A 17,769-nucleotide genomic window follows, 5' to 3' on the forward strand; every position below is an offset into this window, starting at 1 on the left:
CAGCGCTTAACAAATACCATCATTAGTATTATCATCGTTATTATTACCTCACTTCTCTGTCCCTCATCTGCAAAATGAGAATTCGGTGCCTGTTCTCCCTCCTACTTAGACTGTGAACCTCATGCGGGCCGTGATTATCGTGTCTCTTCCCCAGCATTTTGTCCAGCGCTTGGCATATAGTAAGCGCTTCACAAATGCTACAGTTAGTATTAACTCTCCCAATCTTCCATAATTCCTCCGAGACCGTGGAGTGTAAAAGAGTGCTGTGGCCACTGTGAATCTGCTCGGCGACAAGTTCCTAGGAGCTACCACATGGACTCTCCAGGTGACTTAGAGTCACAGTAAGCACTTAATAAATAGCATTACTCTTGCTACTTAATTACTCTTAATACAAGAGCCCAGGCCAGTCGGATGGCAGCGATATATTCTCGGAACGGTGGTCCATTTTCCGTCGAAAGGAGAATGAAAGGAGAGGGACCCAGAAAGAGGATTGAGCGTGGCAAGTATACGATTCCCCCAGGGAGGAATTTCAGAAGAGTTATGGAGCCTTGTCATCAGGACCGGACAATTGGCCGCTGATGGTGATGACTGAGTTCCTTGCTATTCATTTTCTAATAATATCTGAAAATCTCCCTTCTCTCTTCCTTTGATCTTCTGTTTTCTCGCATTCCAGGCCGATAGCTTCATGGCTCATTTGCCCCAGTTTATTCTTCATGTTGTGCCTTTATACCAAGCTTCCTCTAGTGGTTTTTTCGTGGTTTTTCCCTGTTCGTGCGACTGAAGTCGCTCAGATTATTGCTATCAGTCACCCTTTCCTGGGGTGTATTTACTTCTGCCCCAAAACAGTGGGTCCCCAGCTACACTTAGAGCGTGGCACCCTGCCTCTGGATGAAGTGCCACCTGCCAACCCTCAGAAAATGGGCACAGTCGTTTACGTTCTGTACTATTAACGGATGCTTCATGAAACCTCAGGAACACCAGTCGAGAGCCATTCCCGAACTGCCTTCAGCTTAGAAGCTCAAGAGGCCCAGCTGTTGATTAAGTGACATTCCCTTTTTTAAAGCACACAGCACCTGACTCTCTCTTGGCTTATCGAGAGCTCCTTGAAGGATCCCTGCCGCTCGACAGCTTTTGGCCAAGGGCCGAGAAGGTAGGAGGGTGGGGATATAAATGAGTGGAAATCAAAGCAGAGGAAAGCGGCCCACTCAAGTGCCTGTTGCCAGAAAAGCGGGGAATTCTTACCAAGATCAAGTATTCCTCTCCGACAGATACTGCTTTTATTGAGATAAACATATGTTAATTTGTGGAACAGAGTGATTGAGATGTTGTTGCTTCATTGGGAACTGAACTTGAATAAAAATCCCAGTGAACAAGAAACCACCTATAAGTTATAACATGTAAAACCCTTTATTCTTTTATCTGAAGAACTCTTTAATTAGGGACTCTTTCTCCTCGGGGGGTAGGAGCGTTTTCTTTCTTCCAAGGAAAGCATATGACCTGAATGATTTATTTCAACAGGGCATACAGTTGTCAGTCTCGGCCTTTCCCTCATGTCTGTTTTAGAACAGAATGTGATGTATTTACTAACGTCAGCGAGGGCGAAGGGAAGTGGAGTCGTAGTAATCAAGTGGGCGAGGACGACTCCAGCCTTTCAAGGCCCGACAGATTCTAGACAGCTGCTTCGGAGGCCTTTCCCAAGCCATACATGGCCATTCCTTAATGAACTTTGAACCCGTGGTCCCGCCGAGCCCCAGACCATGCCGCCACTGAAAGCCGTAGCCGGTTCAGTGGGTCCTATCCGATCTCCTGCCGGGGGGAGTGGGAGTATATGCAGAAGTCTGTTCGGGTTTAGGAGAATGGTTAGAGTGGGAAGGAGTTCAGGAAAAAACATTCGACGACCTAATTCCGTCGGACGCAGGAGAAAAAAAATGGAGCCCATCAGAAGGCTGGAAGTATCGTGGGTTGGAACAGGGCAGTGGGAGGTTCAAAAGACTGTGGGAAGGAGGGAGAGAAACTTCAAAAGTTGGGATAGAGTTAGTAGACACGATCCCTCCCCTCAAAGAGCTTACAGTCTAGTGGGAGAGAGAAAAGCTAAAATAAATTCCAGGCAGGAGGACGCGACAGTTGAATGACATGCATGTAAACGGACCCTTCGCCCTGCCTGACTCCTCTTCTAGACGGAAACTCGGCAGCCTCTCCCCAATTAAGACATACCACACCCACTACCTGCTTCTGTAAGAGGGATACATAAATTCACTCAGAAGGTTAAAATTTCCTGCAGCCCTCTCTTCTGTAAATATAATGTGACAGACCGAGTGCTTACAGTTCCGCTAGGCTGCTAAGGAGTGTTATAAATCCTCTTCCTGGTGGCAAATGGGCTTCCCTTAGTACGCAGCTCTCTCTGAACAAGAGACAGGAAAACAGACTGACTTTGCCCCTGGGATGAGGATGGCAAAATCAAAGCTTAGATCCTCCCTTGGAAAGCCCAAAGCTGAAGCGGAGATTGGGGTTCTGCAGCCAGGCAGCAGAGATGGTGAAATTCCCAGAATCTCCCTGTGGGGGTAGGGTAGGATAATGATTCCCTCATGAGTAAAGCCATTGTGTTAGGGCCGATATTTTTCTTTTATCGATTTGATTGAAATTTTGCTTCTTTCCAGCCGACGTATTTGTCAACATCAGTGAAAGAATGTTCTCAGGGTAAATCGCCTTGCAGTGACATGGCAGAGATAAAGCACAGTAACTAGTGCGGCTCTTTCCTGAAAGGATTTTCGTATTGTTGTCTGGTCTGGTCTAAAGAGCCTTTTGTGGAACTTTTTAAATGACTGAGCTAGGGACAGTTGCTGAAAGGACCAGGAAGGGGGTGAGGCTTGTTTCAGTTTACAATATCAGACAGCATTTCAACTGTAAACCTTGTTCTCATTTCCAGCTTCAGTTGCTGCCAGTTTCCTTTTTCCTTCGCTTGCAGCCAAGAGGAAAAATACACACGAGGTGGTTAGCAGGACTGTAAAGGTAGATTATTTTAAGGACTTTAAATACCCGCTGTTTTCTTTCCCTCCAAAGCTTTATATGATACTTACTTCATTGAGAATTGTGGATCATTGAAAGCAGACGGGCCGGGATGATGTAATACGTGTTTTGGCTTCGATTTGAAAGAAAATCACCCCCGACTTAATCTCTGAGTCAGGCCAAATGTTCCCTGTCTACCTTTCGTGCTGTTGGACATTCCAGCACATTCACTCCTGCCGTACACAAAATTCCCATCCGGATGAGCCAGAATTCAGGCTCACATCCTATCTTGCAGGTAATATGATTAGCACTTTTCAGGCATCATCAAACATTACTACTGCGGTCGCTTAAGGAGCTCCCAGAGACATGCGTCCTGGAAAAACTGAAGCAGAAAGAAGTGAAGGGGCTTGTTAACTTTAGTGCCGGGATTCCAAGTCTCTCAGTAGTGCCTTTAGGGCCCTGAAACATTTTACTAGAAGATTTTATGGATTTTTAAATCCATTTCTATGACAGGGTGGTTAGACTCTGTTTTGCTAAGCGGTTGAAGTCAGGTTGTTGAATTTAATAATAATAATAATAATGAAAGCTTTTATTAAGCGCTTACTAAGTGCAAAGCACTGTTCTAAGCGCTGGGGAGGTTACAAGATGATGAGGTTGTCCCACGGGGGGCTCACAGTCTTAATCCCCGTTTTCCAGATGATGTAACTGAGGCCCAGAGAAGTGAAGTGACTTGCCCAAAGTCACCCACCTGACAATCGGCGGAGCCGGGATTTGAACCCGTGACCTCGGACTCCAAAGCCCGGGCTCTTTTCCACTGAGCCATGCTGATTCTCTTAATTTCCCGTCCAAAATGAGTTATTAATGTGGTATTATTAAGCACGTATTAAGTGCTAAGCACTGAGATAGGCATTAGATAATTGCAAAGCAAGAGGGAGACAGAACAGGTATCGAATTCCCCATTTTACAGAATGAGGAACTGAGGCACAGAGAGGCTAAGTTCATTCATTCATTCATTCAATCGTATTTATTGAGCGCTTACTGTGTGCAGAGCACTGTCCTAAGCGCTTGGGAAGTACAAGTTGGCAACATATAGAGACGGTCCCTACCCAACAGCGGGCTCACAGTCTAGAAGGGGGAGACAGAGAACAGAACAAAGCATATGAACAAAATAAAATAAATAGAATGTGTACAAGTAAAATAAATAAATAAATAGAGTAATAAATACGTACAAACATATATACATATATACAGGTGCTGTGGGGAAGGGAAGGAGGTAAGGCGGGGGGGGATGGAGAGGGGGAGGAGGGGAAGAGGAAGGAGGGGGTAACTTACCTAAGTGACTTACCTGAGGTCACACGGTAGGCAGAGAACTCAAGTCTCCTGATTTATAGAACGGTGCTCTTTCCACCGATGGCTGTGTGTTAGAAAGAAGCTTTTAGAACTTGCCCGGTAGAATCAGAAAAGCTGTTCTTCCTTGCACATTTTTACTTATTTATTCACAAAATTGGTGGCATTTGGTAATATGCAATATATGGTCACCGATTAGCGAAATTTTAGAGTAGATTAAATCAATTAATTTGAGTAGTTTGAGCAAGGGACATGTCAGGCTATCCAGTCTAGACCCATTGGGGTGAAATGGAGCCAGCAAGTTACTGACCTGAAGCATAATGTCTTTTAAAAAGCCTTTAAAATGGAGGGGGTGGGCCCTTTTTAGGCTTTCCCCCCAGCTTTTCAAAGCCATTTACTTTTCTCTCTGACAAACCGTAGTCGACTGAGACTCCCAAACCATCCCGCGTGGCTCAGTGGAAAGAGCCCGGGCTTTGGAGTCAGAGGTCATCGGTTCAAATCCCGGCTGTGCCACTTGTCAGCTCTGTGACCTTGGGCAAGTCAACTTCTCTGTGCCTCAGGTCCCTCATCTGTAAAATGGGGATTAAAACTGTGAGCCCCACGTGGGACAACCTGATCACCTTGTAAACGCCCCAGCACTTAGGACAGTGCTTTGCACATAGTAAGCGCTTAACAAATGCCATCATTATCAGCGCTTAGAACAGTGCTTTGCACATAGTAAGCGCTTAATAAATGCCATTATTATTATATGACTTGGTGCCTGAAAACAACCAAGTCCATTTTTTCCAACTCTCCCAATGAAGCAAGGAACTTCTTTAATGCCCAGCCCCTCCACTGGTCAGAAAAGACCCCTCACCTTGCCTAAGGCGTAACTTCCAGACATCTGTACCAGAGGTTTGGGGAAACACGTGCCTCTTGGAGTGTTGGGCAGAGGAATGGATTTTCTTATTTCTCTTGGACAGTATTCTACAGAAATTTTTTAGCAAAATATCTTTAGCATGCCTAGTAAACTCACCACCCCACTGGACGAGGAAAGATGATCAATTAGATTGCTGATCACTCTGGGTAATACAACCGAGGACTTGATTGTGCTACCCGGAGCTAATATGTAATATTAATCAATCGTATTTATTGAGCGCTTACTGTGTGCAGAGCACTGTATTAGATGTATGTGTGCATATATATAATACATATTAGTTCTGGGTTATTCGTATATGTTCATGTATGCACAAAGCAAAGGAAGAAATAGCTTCAAATATTGTTTCCCTACTTAAATCTCCAGTTACCCGCTTGTTTTTGTTGTATTCTTCTCCACCGTGGTTAAATTACCATTATAGTGTGATTCGACATTGCTCTGATGTGGAACAGTAGAAAATCTTGCCATCTATTCCTACCCTCCGAGTCCTGCTTTTATGCCTTTTAAGTCTCTGGACAGTTCCTTTTATTCAGCTTCTTAATGAGAATGTTACCCATGGGTTAGGGCACAGAATTGAAAGTGAAAACTCCTAGATCCTGTAACCAGCCCTGACACCGAATCACTGTGTGACCCTGGCCGATTCCAAATAACTTTTCAGTTTCCATTTTTTCTCCTAGTCCAAACCAGGAACATAACTTCAGTCGGGGGGATCAACTCGTACTTTTTGGAGTGGGAGCAAATTTGTGGCGGTGCTTTGAAGGGGCTGGGTCTTGGTGAGTGGGACCTTGAAGGGCTGGGCAAAGAGGAAGAAGGAATAAAAGAGGAGAGGGGAGAAAAAGCAGAGGATGTGCGGAGAGAGGTGGAGAGGGAAATAAAGGAGAGACAAAGGGGGAGAATGGGAGAACTAGAGGAGGAGGTCAAAGAGGGAGAACTGCAAAAAGGAGAAAACCCTTCCTCTGCCCCCCTCCTATACTCTTTTTCAGAAGCCGAGACCCACTATCCTGGGAAGCAGGGTGGTCTCGTGTTCAGAACAAGGGCCCGGGCGTCAGATAACCTGGGTTTTAATCTTTGTCTCTTCCGCCTGCCTGCTGTGTGAGTTTGGGCAAGTCACTTAACATCTCTGTGCCTCAGTTACTTCGTCTGTAAAATGGGGATTCAAGACCGCTTCTCCCTCCTTCTTAGACTGAGCCTCTTGTGGGACAAGAACTATGTCCAGCCTAATCCCGGCTCCACCACTTGTCTGTGGTGTGACCTTGGGCAAGTCACTTCACTTCTCTGTGCTTCAGTTACCGCATCTGTAAAATGGGGATTAAGACTGTGAGTCCCATGTGGGACATGGACTGTGGCCAACCCGATTAGCTTGTATCTATCCCAGTGCTTAGTACAGTGCCTGGTACGTATTTAAAAAACAATAACAACAGAAACACTGGAGTAGATATAAGATAAACAGGTCCCACGTGGGGCCCGCAGTCTAATTAAGAGGGAGAACAGGCATTGAATCCCCATTTTCCAGATGAGGGAACTGAGACACAAAGAAGATAAGTGACTGGCCCAAAGTCACACAGCAGAGCCGTGATTAGAATCTAGGTCTTCTGACTCCCACTCCTGTGCCCTTTCTACTAGGCCAAACTAGTCCTCATTTCCCATCCTTAACCATTCCCAATTCAATATACCACAATACTCACTCAGGGAATTTTTGTTATTGCAGTTTTTTGTTTTTCTTGGGTGGAGTGGGGTGGGAAGGAACTTACAGAGTTAAGAGAATTTTTCACCTTGGAAGTTTAATGAAAAGTGTCCTTTCATGTCTGAGAACTTACGGGCAAACTTCATGTTTCCTCTTTTTGTACTGAGATGGAGTAGGAAGTGTTTCTTCGTGTCATTGATTCCTGTCACATCAGGTCTCACTTCGGGTTTCCAGGTCTCCTGTCTCCTAGTTTCTGTTACTAACTCAGGGTCACTGATTCTTGCTGAGGGAAGAGTCTGGAAAGATTTTTTTTTTTTTTTGGTTGTACTGCCGCAAAAGAAGCTGTTGTATGCAGAAATTTCATGCTGAGTCAAAGCAGCCAAATTTGTGGTATTTTGATCTTTTCCAGTCATCCTTAAATGAAATGTATGGGCCTTGACCTGGGCCAGTAGCTCTCAGTCATTTTCACTTGCCAACCCTTAAGGGTTTCTGCAAAACAGCCCCCCTAGCCCCCCACCCTCCCCAAAGTAACCCCTCATTATGTGAATAAAGCCCAGAGAAGCTGGCCCAGTGGCCCACACGCTAATCTGGGATAGGAGAGCCTACACCCAGGTCAGAGGACTTGTTTTCCCTTGCTTTGGGATTAGAGGAGGGCAGAAGCAGGGAGAGAAATGTAATAAGGGGAGAGGGATTTGAAATAGCAGGCAACGACCGCGCTCGATCCCCTCATGACTCCCTCGCAACCCCCACGGGGTCACAGGGCTCTGTTTGAGAAACAGAAATTGTCTTGAATAGTGGAAATGTAGCTTTTCAAAGCCTATAGGAATCGTTGAGCTCAGCACTTCGTCCCTGGAACTCACTGTTCCCTTCCCTACTGAGAACAAACTAAGAGGAAGTGAGCATGGGCTCCAGGAGGATTTACGTCAGACAAGTTGCTTAACCTTTTCATCCTGGAGCGATCTTGAAGGCCCCCGTAATGCCAAGCCCTCACACTCTCCTCCGCAGTTCATTCGCTCATTTAGTCAGTCGTATTTATTGAGCGCCTACTGTGTGCAGAGCACTAGGCTAAGCGCTTGGGAGAGCACAGTGTAACAATAAACAGACACATTCCCTGCCCAGACGGGGAAACATTCTAGAGGGGGAAATACAGCTCTCCATTTCAGGATGAACGCAAGGGAGTGATCAGAGAAGCAGCGTGGCTCAGTGGAAAAGAGCCCAGGCTTTGGAGTCAGAAGTCATGGGTTCAAATTCCGGCTCCGCCAATTGTCAGCTGTGTGACTGTGGGCAAGTCACTTAACTTCTCTGGGCCTCAGTTCCCTCATCTGTAAAATGGGGATGAAGACTGGGAGCCCCCCGTGGGACAACCTGATCACCTTGTAACCTCCCCAGCGCTTAGAACAGTGCTTTGCACATAGTAAGCACTTAATAAATGAGAGCTCACCTCCTCCAGGAGGCCTTCCCAGACTGAGCCCCCTCCTTCCTCTCCCCCTTCTCTCCCTCCCCATCCCCCCGCCTTACCTCCTTCCCCTCCCCACAGCACCTATATATATGTATATAAGTTTGTACATATTTATTACTCTATTTATTTTACTTGTACATATTTATTCTATTTTATTTTGTTAATATGTTTTGTTTTGTTGTCTTTCTCCCCCTTCTAGACTGTGAACCCGCTGTTGGGTAGGGACAGTCTCTATATGTACTTCCCAAGTGCTTAGTACAGTGCTCTGCACACAGTAAGCGCTCAATAAATACGATTGAATGAATGAATGAATCATTATTATTATTATTATTATAAGATGGACAAGATCAATCCACTCCATTCTGGGCACCCCAAAAAAGTCATTCAGAGTTCTAGGGCACCGGTCCCCAGTGCCCCGTTAGAAGATTTCTTTTCCCCCCTTCTCCTGCTTGATTGTAAGCTCCATGAGGGGAGGAGACATCTGTCTTGTTACTACTGTACTTTCTCACATGTTTCATAGACTGCGATTAATACTCAGTAGTTGCTCAATAAATGCCACTGACTGATGGGCTGACAGTCACGTGATTTCCTTGGAGGCTCTGACCCCTGTCTTTCCCAACCGGAGGAAGGCATAAGAATTTATTTCCCGACAGTGATGGAATGGGTTCCCCAAGGAAGTGTCAGTCTTTGGTTGCCTTTTAAACAAGACGCATTTTCATCTGCTTGGGATAGATTAGGTGTATTTTTGCCTGAAGGCAGAGGGTTGGACTAGATGATGTCTCAAGAGCTCTTCTAAATTAATGATTCTGTATTAAAAGTATGTTAACTTTTGCTACCGGGAGTTTAGTCAAAAAAACAAATGGGTATGGGAACCATTTTAGTTTACGGAGTTGAGACTTACATTTATCATTTTCAGATATGTAAATTACAAAGTGAAGGAGTCAGCCCATCTTTTATTTTATTTCCTACCCCAAACTGTTTAGAAAACAAATTGGATACTGGGCAATTACATTCGTTGGGTGTAAGGTGACTAGTTATTCTGTTTTGGGAAAAACAGACCCTCTTTTGAGGGTTCTAAAATAATAATAGTAGTAGTAATCATATTTATGAAGCACTTACTGTGGGCAAAACCCTGTACAGAGCACTGGGAAAGTATATACAGGTGGGAATTAGAGAGAGTCTCTGGCCCTCAAGGAGCTCACAACCTGTGTACAATAATAATAATAATAATGGCATTTATTAAGCATTTACTATGTGCAAAGGACTGTTCTAAACGCTGGGGAGGTTAACAAGGTGAACAGGTTGTCCCATGGGGGGCTCACAGTCTTAATCCCCATTTTCCAGATGAGGTAACTGAGGCCCAGAGAAGTGACGTGACTTGCCCAAAGTCACCCAGCTGACAAGTGGCGGAGCTGGGATTTGAACCCATGACCTCTGACTCCAAAGCCCATGCTCTTTCCACTGAGCCATGCTGTTTCTCCATGTAATTTGTGTTATATAATTTGGAGAGGGGGTTTGGCGGCAGACCCATCAGGAGTGATAAAAGAGTAAAACACTGAATCATCAGTGGTATTTATTGAGCACTTACTATGTGCAGAGTGCTGTACTAATTGTGCAAAGCACTAAAAGTAATAGACAAAGATATTTACTGAGCACTTACTGTGTGCCGAGCATTGTACTCAGCGCTAAGTAGACACGATCTTTTTTTCATGGTATTTTTTAAGCGCTTACTGTGTGCAAGGCACTGTACTAAGCACTGGGGTAGATGCAAGCTAATCGGGTTGGACATGGACCCAGTCCCGCGTAGAACTCGCATCTGTAATCCCCATTTTACAGCCGAGGTGACTGAGGCACAGAGAAGTTAAGTGACTTGCCCAGGGTCACACAGCAGAGAAGTGGCGGAGCCGGAATTAAAACCCAGCCCCTTCTGACCCCTCAGGCCCGTGCTCTATCCACTAGGCCAATGATCTCTGCCCTCAAGAAGCTTACAATCTAGCAGGAGAGCCAGACATTAAAATAAATTACACATAGGGCAGGCACCCACATATAAGGACAGGTACTTAAGTGTGCCGTGGCAGGATGCGAGGGTGAGTTCCCAAGTGATCGGGGCGTTTGGACTCACCTGCTTAGGTGATGCTGAGCTTGGGCAGTTGAAGAGAGAGTAGGCTGTGTTTTAATAAAGCGTGAAGGAGTGGGGTTAGAGGGATGAGTTCTTTGGAGACCAGTGATAATGGTGGTGGAGGACAAAGAGACCGCAGAGAAGCAGGCTGGTTGGTGAGTTAACCTACTTCTTCTCTCTCTCCCCCATTTTTCTCCCTCAGGTTCCCTCTCTTTCAATTTCTGCCTCTTTCCTTCTCTCCTTCTCTGTCCCCCTAATCTCTCCCCCGCCCCCCATTCCTCCACTTCACCTCCTCTCTCTTTTCCCCTCCCACTGTCTCCTCCTCCTCCTCCTGTGCCTCTTCTTCACCTCTTCCTTTCCCCCTCCCTTCTTCTGCCTATTCTCCTGCTTCTCCCCTCCTCCCCATCTTTCTTTTTAGAGAGGCTCAGCCCCCAAGATTCAGGCCCCCTTAATTGGTTATCCACCCCCCTCGTAAATACGGGTTTGGGGTGGGACACGAAAAAGGAAAGGAGACTTGTGCAGCTATAATTCTATTTATTCAGACGATTATTACTCTATTTATTTTACTTGTACATATCTATTCTATTTATTTTATTAGTATGTTTGGTTTTGTTCTCTGTCTCCCCCTTTTAGACTGTGAGCCCACTGTTGGGTAGGGACTGTCTCTATATGTTGCCAACTTGTACTTCCCAAGCGCTTAGTCCAGTGCTCTGCACACAGTAAGCGCTCAATAAATACGATTGATGATGATGATGATTCTTTTAGACTGTGAGCCCACTGTTGAGTAGGGACTGTCTCTATATGTTGCCAACGTGTACTTCCCAAGCGCTTAGTACAGTGCTCTGCACATAGTAAGCACTCAATAAATACGATTGATGATGATGATGATGATGATTCAGACGGTTTTGACACCTGTCTACTTGTTTCGGTTTTTTTTGTCCGTCTCCCCCTTCTAGACTGTGAGCCCGTTGTTGGGTAGGGACTTGTACTTCCCAAGCCCTTAGTTCATCATCAATCGTATTTATTGAGCACTTACTGTGTGCAGAGCACTGTACTAAGCGCTTGGGAAGTACAAATTGGCAACATATAGAGACAGTCCCTACCCAACAGTGGAGTTCAGTGCTCTGCACAGAGTAAGCGCTCAATAAATACGATTGAATGAATGAATGAATTGTGGTCTTAATCAGCCAGTCGATTTATCATTTATTGAGCGCTTACTGTGTGCAGAACACTGTACTAAGCGCTTGGGAGCGTACAATACAACACTAAACAGACAGTGGCCTTGGCAAGAAAGGGAAGGCAGGTGAACTAGACTTTGATATTGGCAGCCAAGCATTGTCTGTAGCACTTCCCCAGTGCCAGCCCTGCTTGCCCTCGGAGAAGAAGAATTTGGTGACTAGAGTACCGGATTGGGAATTTGGGAATCGATTCTTTGCCCATTTCCATCAGAGGTTTCCCGTGTCACCTTAGTTAGTTAAACCACTGATGCCTCCATTTCCCTGCCTATAAGTGGGGAATAATAAACGCCTACCACCTACTTACTTCCTGTGAAAGTTGGGAGGATGAATGAGATAATGAACCTGATTCTCATGGTAAATAGGAAATAAATTGTTCCCTCTTAGGAAATGCATTAACTCCTTCAGACCCTTAAGGTACCATTTAGTTTAATTCCCCTTTCAGCTAATGAATAGTACTCTATAAAGAGTTTATTCACCTCCAGAAATGAGGCCACTTAAGTCTTTAGTCAGATCCAGCCCTTTGCCAAGAAAGGGCTCTGAGTTCTTTGGAAGACAAGGCCCGAGATACGCGTTAAGTTATTTTTATCATTTCGTGAAACAGAGCTGTAATTGTGTTCTGCATTTTTTTTCTCTATTTCCATTTTGTGAGAACGTGAGGTCCCATCCTGGAGCCACGTTTAAATGAAATGAACCGGTTTGAAGTTTGTGAAATAGACGCAAAACCCTGCTCGCTTCGATTTAGTCCATATTTGTTAGTAAGTATGGGTTAGGTGAAGATTGTTTATTGAAGTAGGCGCAAAACCCTGCTCGCTTCGATTTAGTCCATATTTGTTAGTAAGTATGGGGTAGGTGAAGATTGTTTATTGATTATTCATTGAGTCCTGACAGTGCTGCACAAAACATGAAAGAAGAAAGAGTCCCTGCCCTAAGGGCTTCCAGTCTCAGTTAGACAAACAACTCAGACACCAAATCCTCCAGTTGGGAGTATTACTTTGTACTTACTTAAATAGAATGCGGTTAAATCTCCCAGGCGTTCCCTTTTATTTTTCCTCTTGCCTCTTTAGCCTTACGGGGATGGCATATCTAAAGGGGACAATCATCAAAGGGCTTCACAGAAGAAGCAAGTTTTGGAGGAAGGATTTGGAAGAGGCAGGAAGAGAATAATTGTCTAAATAGTAATATTAAGTGCCTAGCGGCTAAACGAGGTGTTAAAGAACGGCTTTTAGAAGTTCCAGAATATTTTAAACTGTTATTATTAGGGCTGTTATTTATAAAACCTATTGCATAGCCAAAATGTGTGGCCACCATTTCACTCCCATATACTTGCTGTGAATGAGACCACCCAGGGGTTAATCAATCAATCAATCAGTGGTATTTATTGAGCACTTAGCAGAGCAGAGCACTGTACTTAGCATTTGGGAGAAGAGAATATAACAGAGTTGGAAGACATGTTCCCCGCCCGGAAGGAGCTTACCCATCTCTTACTTCTCCTCTTTTTTTCCATGATTCTAGCCTTTAGACTGTAAGCTCATGGTGGACAGGGAATGTGTCTACCAATTCTGTCCTGTTCCCCCAAGCGCTTAGGAAAGGGTTGTGCTCACAATAAGTGCTCACACCATTCAGCTAGCTCTCTTCCTCCCTTCAAGGCCCTACTGAGAGCTCACCTCCTCCAGGAGGCCTTCCCAAACTGAGCCCCTTCCTTCCTCTCCCCCCTCGTCCTCCTCTCCATCCCCCCCATCTTACCTCCTTCCCTTCCCCACAGCACCTGTATATATGTATATATGTTTGTACATATTTATTACTCTATTTATTTTACTTGTACATATCTATTCTATTTATTTTATTTTGTTAGTATGTTTGGTTTTGTTCTCTGTCTCCCCCTTTTAGACTGTGAGCCCACTGTTGGGTAGGGACTATCTCTAGATGTTGCCAACTTGGACTTCCCAAGGGCTTAGTACAGTGCTCTGCACATAGTAAGCGCTCAATAAATACGATTGATGATGATGATGATGATGACTCTAGCCATATCAGAGCTGTAGTCAAAGGACACACTTTTCCAGAGAGAGCAATGAGCCTGAAGCCCTTTTCACTCCTCCTACCTTCTAATCATCCTCTATTCTCCCACTTCCATCCCCCTGCTCACAGCTGCTCCTCCTCCAAATCCACCAGATCACGGCTCTGCCCATCTTCAAAGCCTTCCAAAAATCGCACCTCCTTCAGGAAACCTTCCCTGCTTAATTCGCTGCACCCCATCACCACTCATGGCATGTGCCACACTGCTCCTCCTGTTCCCCTTTAAAACTAACCCTAAAATGTGCCCCTCCTTACTTAAAGGAAGCTTCCAGCGAAGCTGGTACTGAAAGGCAGCCAACCATACTGGAGGTCGCCTCCACACCAAGGCAACTGAGAATGGGAAGTAGTGGAAATCAATCAATCGGTCCTATTTATTGAGTGCTGACTGTATGCAGAGCACTGTAATAAGCGCTTGGGGGAATACAGTACAACAGATTTGGTAGACGCATTCCCTGCCCACGAGGAGACTGTGCGTATATATGCACGTATTCAGCTGTTTCACTCTGATATAGTTGTACTCTCTCACGCTATTTCCTTACTCTTCCTCATATTTTCGCTATTGGAAGATAATAATAATAATGATGGCATTTATTAAGCGCTTACTATGTGCAAAGCACTGTTCTAAGCACTGGGGAGGTTACAAGGTGATCAGGTTGTCCCACAAGGGGGGATCACAGTCTTAATTCCCATTTTACAGATGAGGTAACCGAGGTCCAGAGAAGTGAAGCGACTTGCCCGAAGTCACCCAGCTGATAATTGGCGGAGCCGGGATTTGAACCCATGACCTCTGACTCCAAAGCCCAGGCTCTTTCCACCGAGCCACGCTGCTTCTCTGCAGCGTTGTCCGTCCATCTCCCGTTAAATTGTAAGCTCTTTGAGGGCAGCGGACATTTGTCTTGCTCCTGCTTCCCTTTCCCAAGCACGTAGCATTTGGCAGGAGACACGCTCGATAAATACCTTGGAGTGACTGGAATTTTTTCCCGCCTCTGTCATATCCGAGGGGTGTCATCATGGGAATGCACATTGCAGGGTTCAAAAAAGTAGACATTTGATAAGCAACAGATATTATTATTAGTATTTGGCTGTTCCACACACCACCTCCAAATCATCATCATCATCAATCGTATTTATTGAGCGCTTACTATGTGCAGAGCACTGTACCACTAGTTATTTTTTTTAATCGCGGAGTCATACGTATTTGTTAAGTGCTTACCATGCGCAGGGAACTGTACTAAGCATTTGGGAGAGTTACAATATAACAGACACTTTCCGTGCCCACAGTGATCTTACAGTCTAGAGGGTGACCAGGCCCCATCATCATCAATCGTATTTATTGAGTGCTTACTGTGTGCAGAGCACTGTACTAAGCGCTCAAAGAATGGCTTATAGAAATTCCAGAATATTTTAAAGTGTTATTATTAGGGCTGTTATTTATAAAACATATTTCATAGCTAGAGGCCGAGGCAGTTGTCTCCCTGCCTCTCGTCACACGCGGCGGGAACCCTTTCCCAACTCCTCCTCATCATCCTCATCAATCGTATTTATTGAGCGCTTACTATGTGCAGAGCACTGTACTAAGCGCTTGGGAAGTACAAATTGGCAACATATAGAGACAGTCCCTACCCAACAGTGGGCTCACAGTCTAAAAGGGGGAGACAGAGAACAAAACCAAACATACTAACAAAATAAAATAAATAGAATAGATATGTACAAGTAAAATAAATAGAGTAATAAATATGTACAAATATATATACATATTCAGCTCTCTTTGTCCTTCTGAAGAACCTAATATTAATAATGGTATTTGTTAAGCGCCTACTATGTGCCAAGCACAGTTCTAATAGATCCAAGGTAGTCAGGTTGTCCCACGTGGGGCTCACAGATTGAATCCTCATTTTCCCGATGAGGTAACCGAGGCACAGAGAAGTTAAGTGACTTGCCCAGAGTCCCACGGCTGATAAGTGGCGGAGGTGGGATTAGAACCCGTGACCTCTGACTCCCAAGCCCGGGCTCTTGGAGAAGCAGCGGGGCTCGGTGGAAAGAGAACGGGCTTTGGAGTCGGAGGTCATGGGTTCCAATCCCGGCTCCGCCAGTTGTCAGCTGTGTGACTTTGGGCAAGTCACTTCACTTCTCTGGGCCTCAGTTACCTCATCTGTAAAATGGGGATTAAGAGTGTGTGAGCCCCCCGTGGGACAACCTGATCACCTTGTAACCTCCCCAGCGCTTAGAACAGTGCTTCGCACATAGTAAGCGCTTAATAAACACCATTATTATTATTATTATTATTTCCACTAAGCCACGGCACGTAATCCAACTGTATATATGTTTGTACGTATTTATTACTCTATTTATTTATTTATTTTACTTGTACCTATCTATTCTATTCATTTTATTTTGTTAGTATGTTTGGTTTTGTTCTCTGTCTCCCCCCTTTTAGACTGTGAGCCCACTGTTGGGTAGGGACTGTCTCTATATGTTGCCAACTTGTACTTCCCAAGCGCTTAGTACAGTGCCGTGCACACAGTAAGCGCTCAATAAATATGATTGATTGATTGACTGACGGAGCCAGCAGCCGGGCTCCTCTCCCCTTTTACATTGCGGACATTCCTTCCCCATCATCCTGCCCTCTCTGCTACATTCTGTTTGTACGTGTTTATTACTCTATTTATTGATTTATCTCTCTTGTACCTATCTATTCTATTTATTTTATTTGGTTAGTATGTTTGGTTTTGTTCTCTGTCTCCCCCTTCTAGACTGTGAGCCCACTGTTGGGGAGGGACCGTCTCTGTGTGTTGCCAACTTCTACTTCTCTGGTTTGGTTTTGTTCCCTGTCTCCCCCTTTTAGACTGTGAGCCCACTGTTGGGTAGGGACTGTCTCTATGTGTTGCCAATTTGTACTTCCCAAGCGCTTCGTACAGTGCTCTGCACATAGTAAGCGCTCAATAAATACGATTGATTGATTGATTGATTGATTGGCCTCAGTTACCTCTTCTGTAAAATGGGGATTAAGACCGTGAGCCCCGCGGGGGCAACCTGATCACCTTGTAACCCCCCAGCGCTTAGAACAGTGCTTTGCACATAGTAAGCGCTTAATAAATGCCATTATTATTATTATTATTACTTTCCAATGCTTAGTACAGTGCCGTGCACACAGTAAGCGCTCAATAAATATGATTGATTGATTGATTGACGGAGCCAGCAGCCAGGCTCCTCTCCCCTTTTACATTGCGGACATTCCTTCCCCATCATCCTGCCCTCTCGGCTACATTCCCTCCATTTGGCTCCAGTCCCTCCCTGCGGACTTCCATTTCAAGGCCGAGGAGAAGCTGGGAAAGAGGGGCGGGCTCCCTCTCCCTCCTCAGCCTGAAGAGCCAGGGTCCCTCATTAGCGTGGGAGAAGAATGGTTGTAAATAAATACAAAATGAGGTTAAACGAGCGGCATCTCATCCATATTAACGAGGCTCGCCTCCCAGTTGCGGGGCGGCTGGCAGAGGTGGCGTGCCCGCCGCGGGCTAAGGGAACAGATTCTCAAGCTTGCCCCCTTTTTCGGGGAAGAAAGGGTGAGCTCCAGGGCCAGGAGGACCAGGCCAGCGGGACAGTGCTCTGCATCATCATCATCATCAATCGTATTTATTGAGCGCTTACTATGTGCAGAGCACTGTACTAAGCGCTTGGGAAGTACAAATTGGCAACATCTAGAGACAGTCCCTACCCAACAGTGGGCTCACAGTCTAAAAGGGGGAGACAGAGAACAAAACCAAACATACTAACAAAATAAAATAAATAGAATAGATATGTACAAATAAAATAAATAAATAAATAAATAGAGTAAAAAATATGTACAAACATATATATACAGGTGCTGTGGGGAAGGGAAGGAGGTAAGATGGGGGGGATGGAGAGGCGGACGAGGGGGAGAGGAAGGAA

The 17,769-nt window shown here is 45.2% G+C and overlaps 1 protein-coding gene across 2 annotated transcripts in view; it reads left to right on the top strand.

Annotated features, from left to right (window-relative positions):
• C22H11orf49 (chromosome 22 C11orf49 homolog) overlaps window positions 1–17,769 on the top strand; it is a 200,667-nt gene that overhangs the window by 111,113 nt on the left and 71,785 nt on the right. Inside the window, exon 1 of one of the 2 annotated variants that reach the window (XM_038765115.1) lies at window positions 3,187–3,301. The exons of the other annotated variant lie outside the window; for it this stretch is intronic. Coding sequence (XP_038621043.1) covers window positions 3,190–3,301 — 112 coding nt within the window. The 5' untranslated portion in view covers window positions 3,187–3,189. Of the gene's footprint in view, window positions 1–3,186; window positions 3,302–17,769 lie in introns of those variants that run through there. 2 annotated transcript variants of the gene reach the window in all.

The sequence above is a fragment of the Tachyglossus aculeatus genome, chromosome 22, assembly GCF_015852505.1.
Source record: "Tachyglossus aculeatus isolate mTacAcu1 chromosome 22, mTacAcu1.pri, whole genome shotgun sequence".
Lineage (NCBI taxonomy): Eukaryota > Metazoa > Chordata > Mammalia > Monotremata > Tachyglossidae > Tachyglossus > Tachyglossus aculeatus.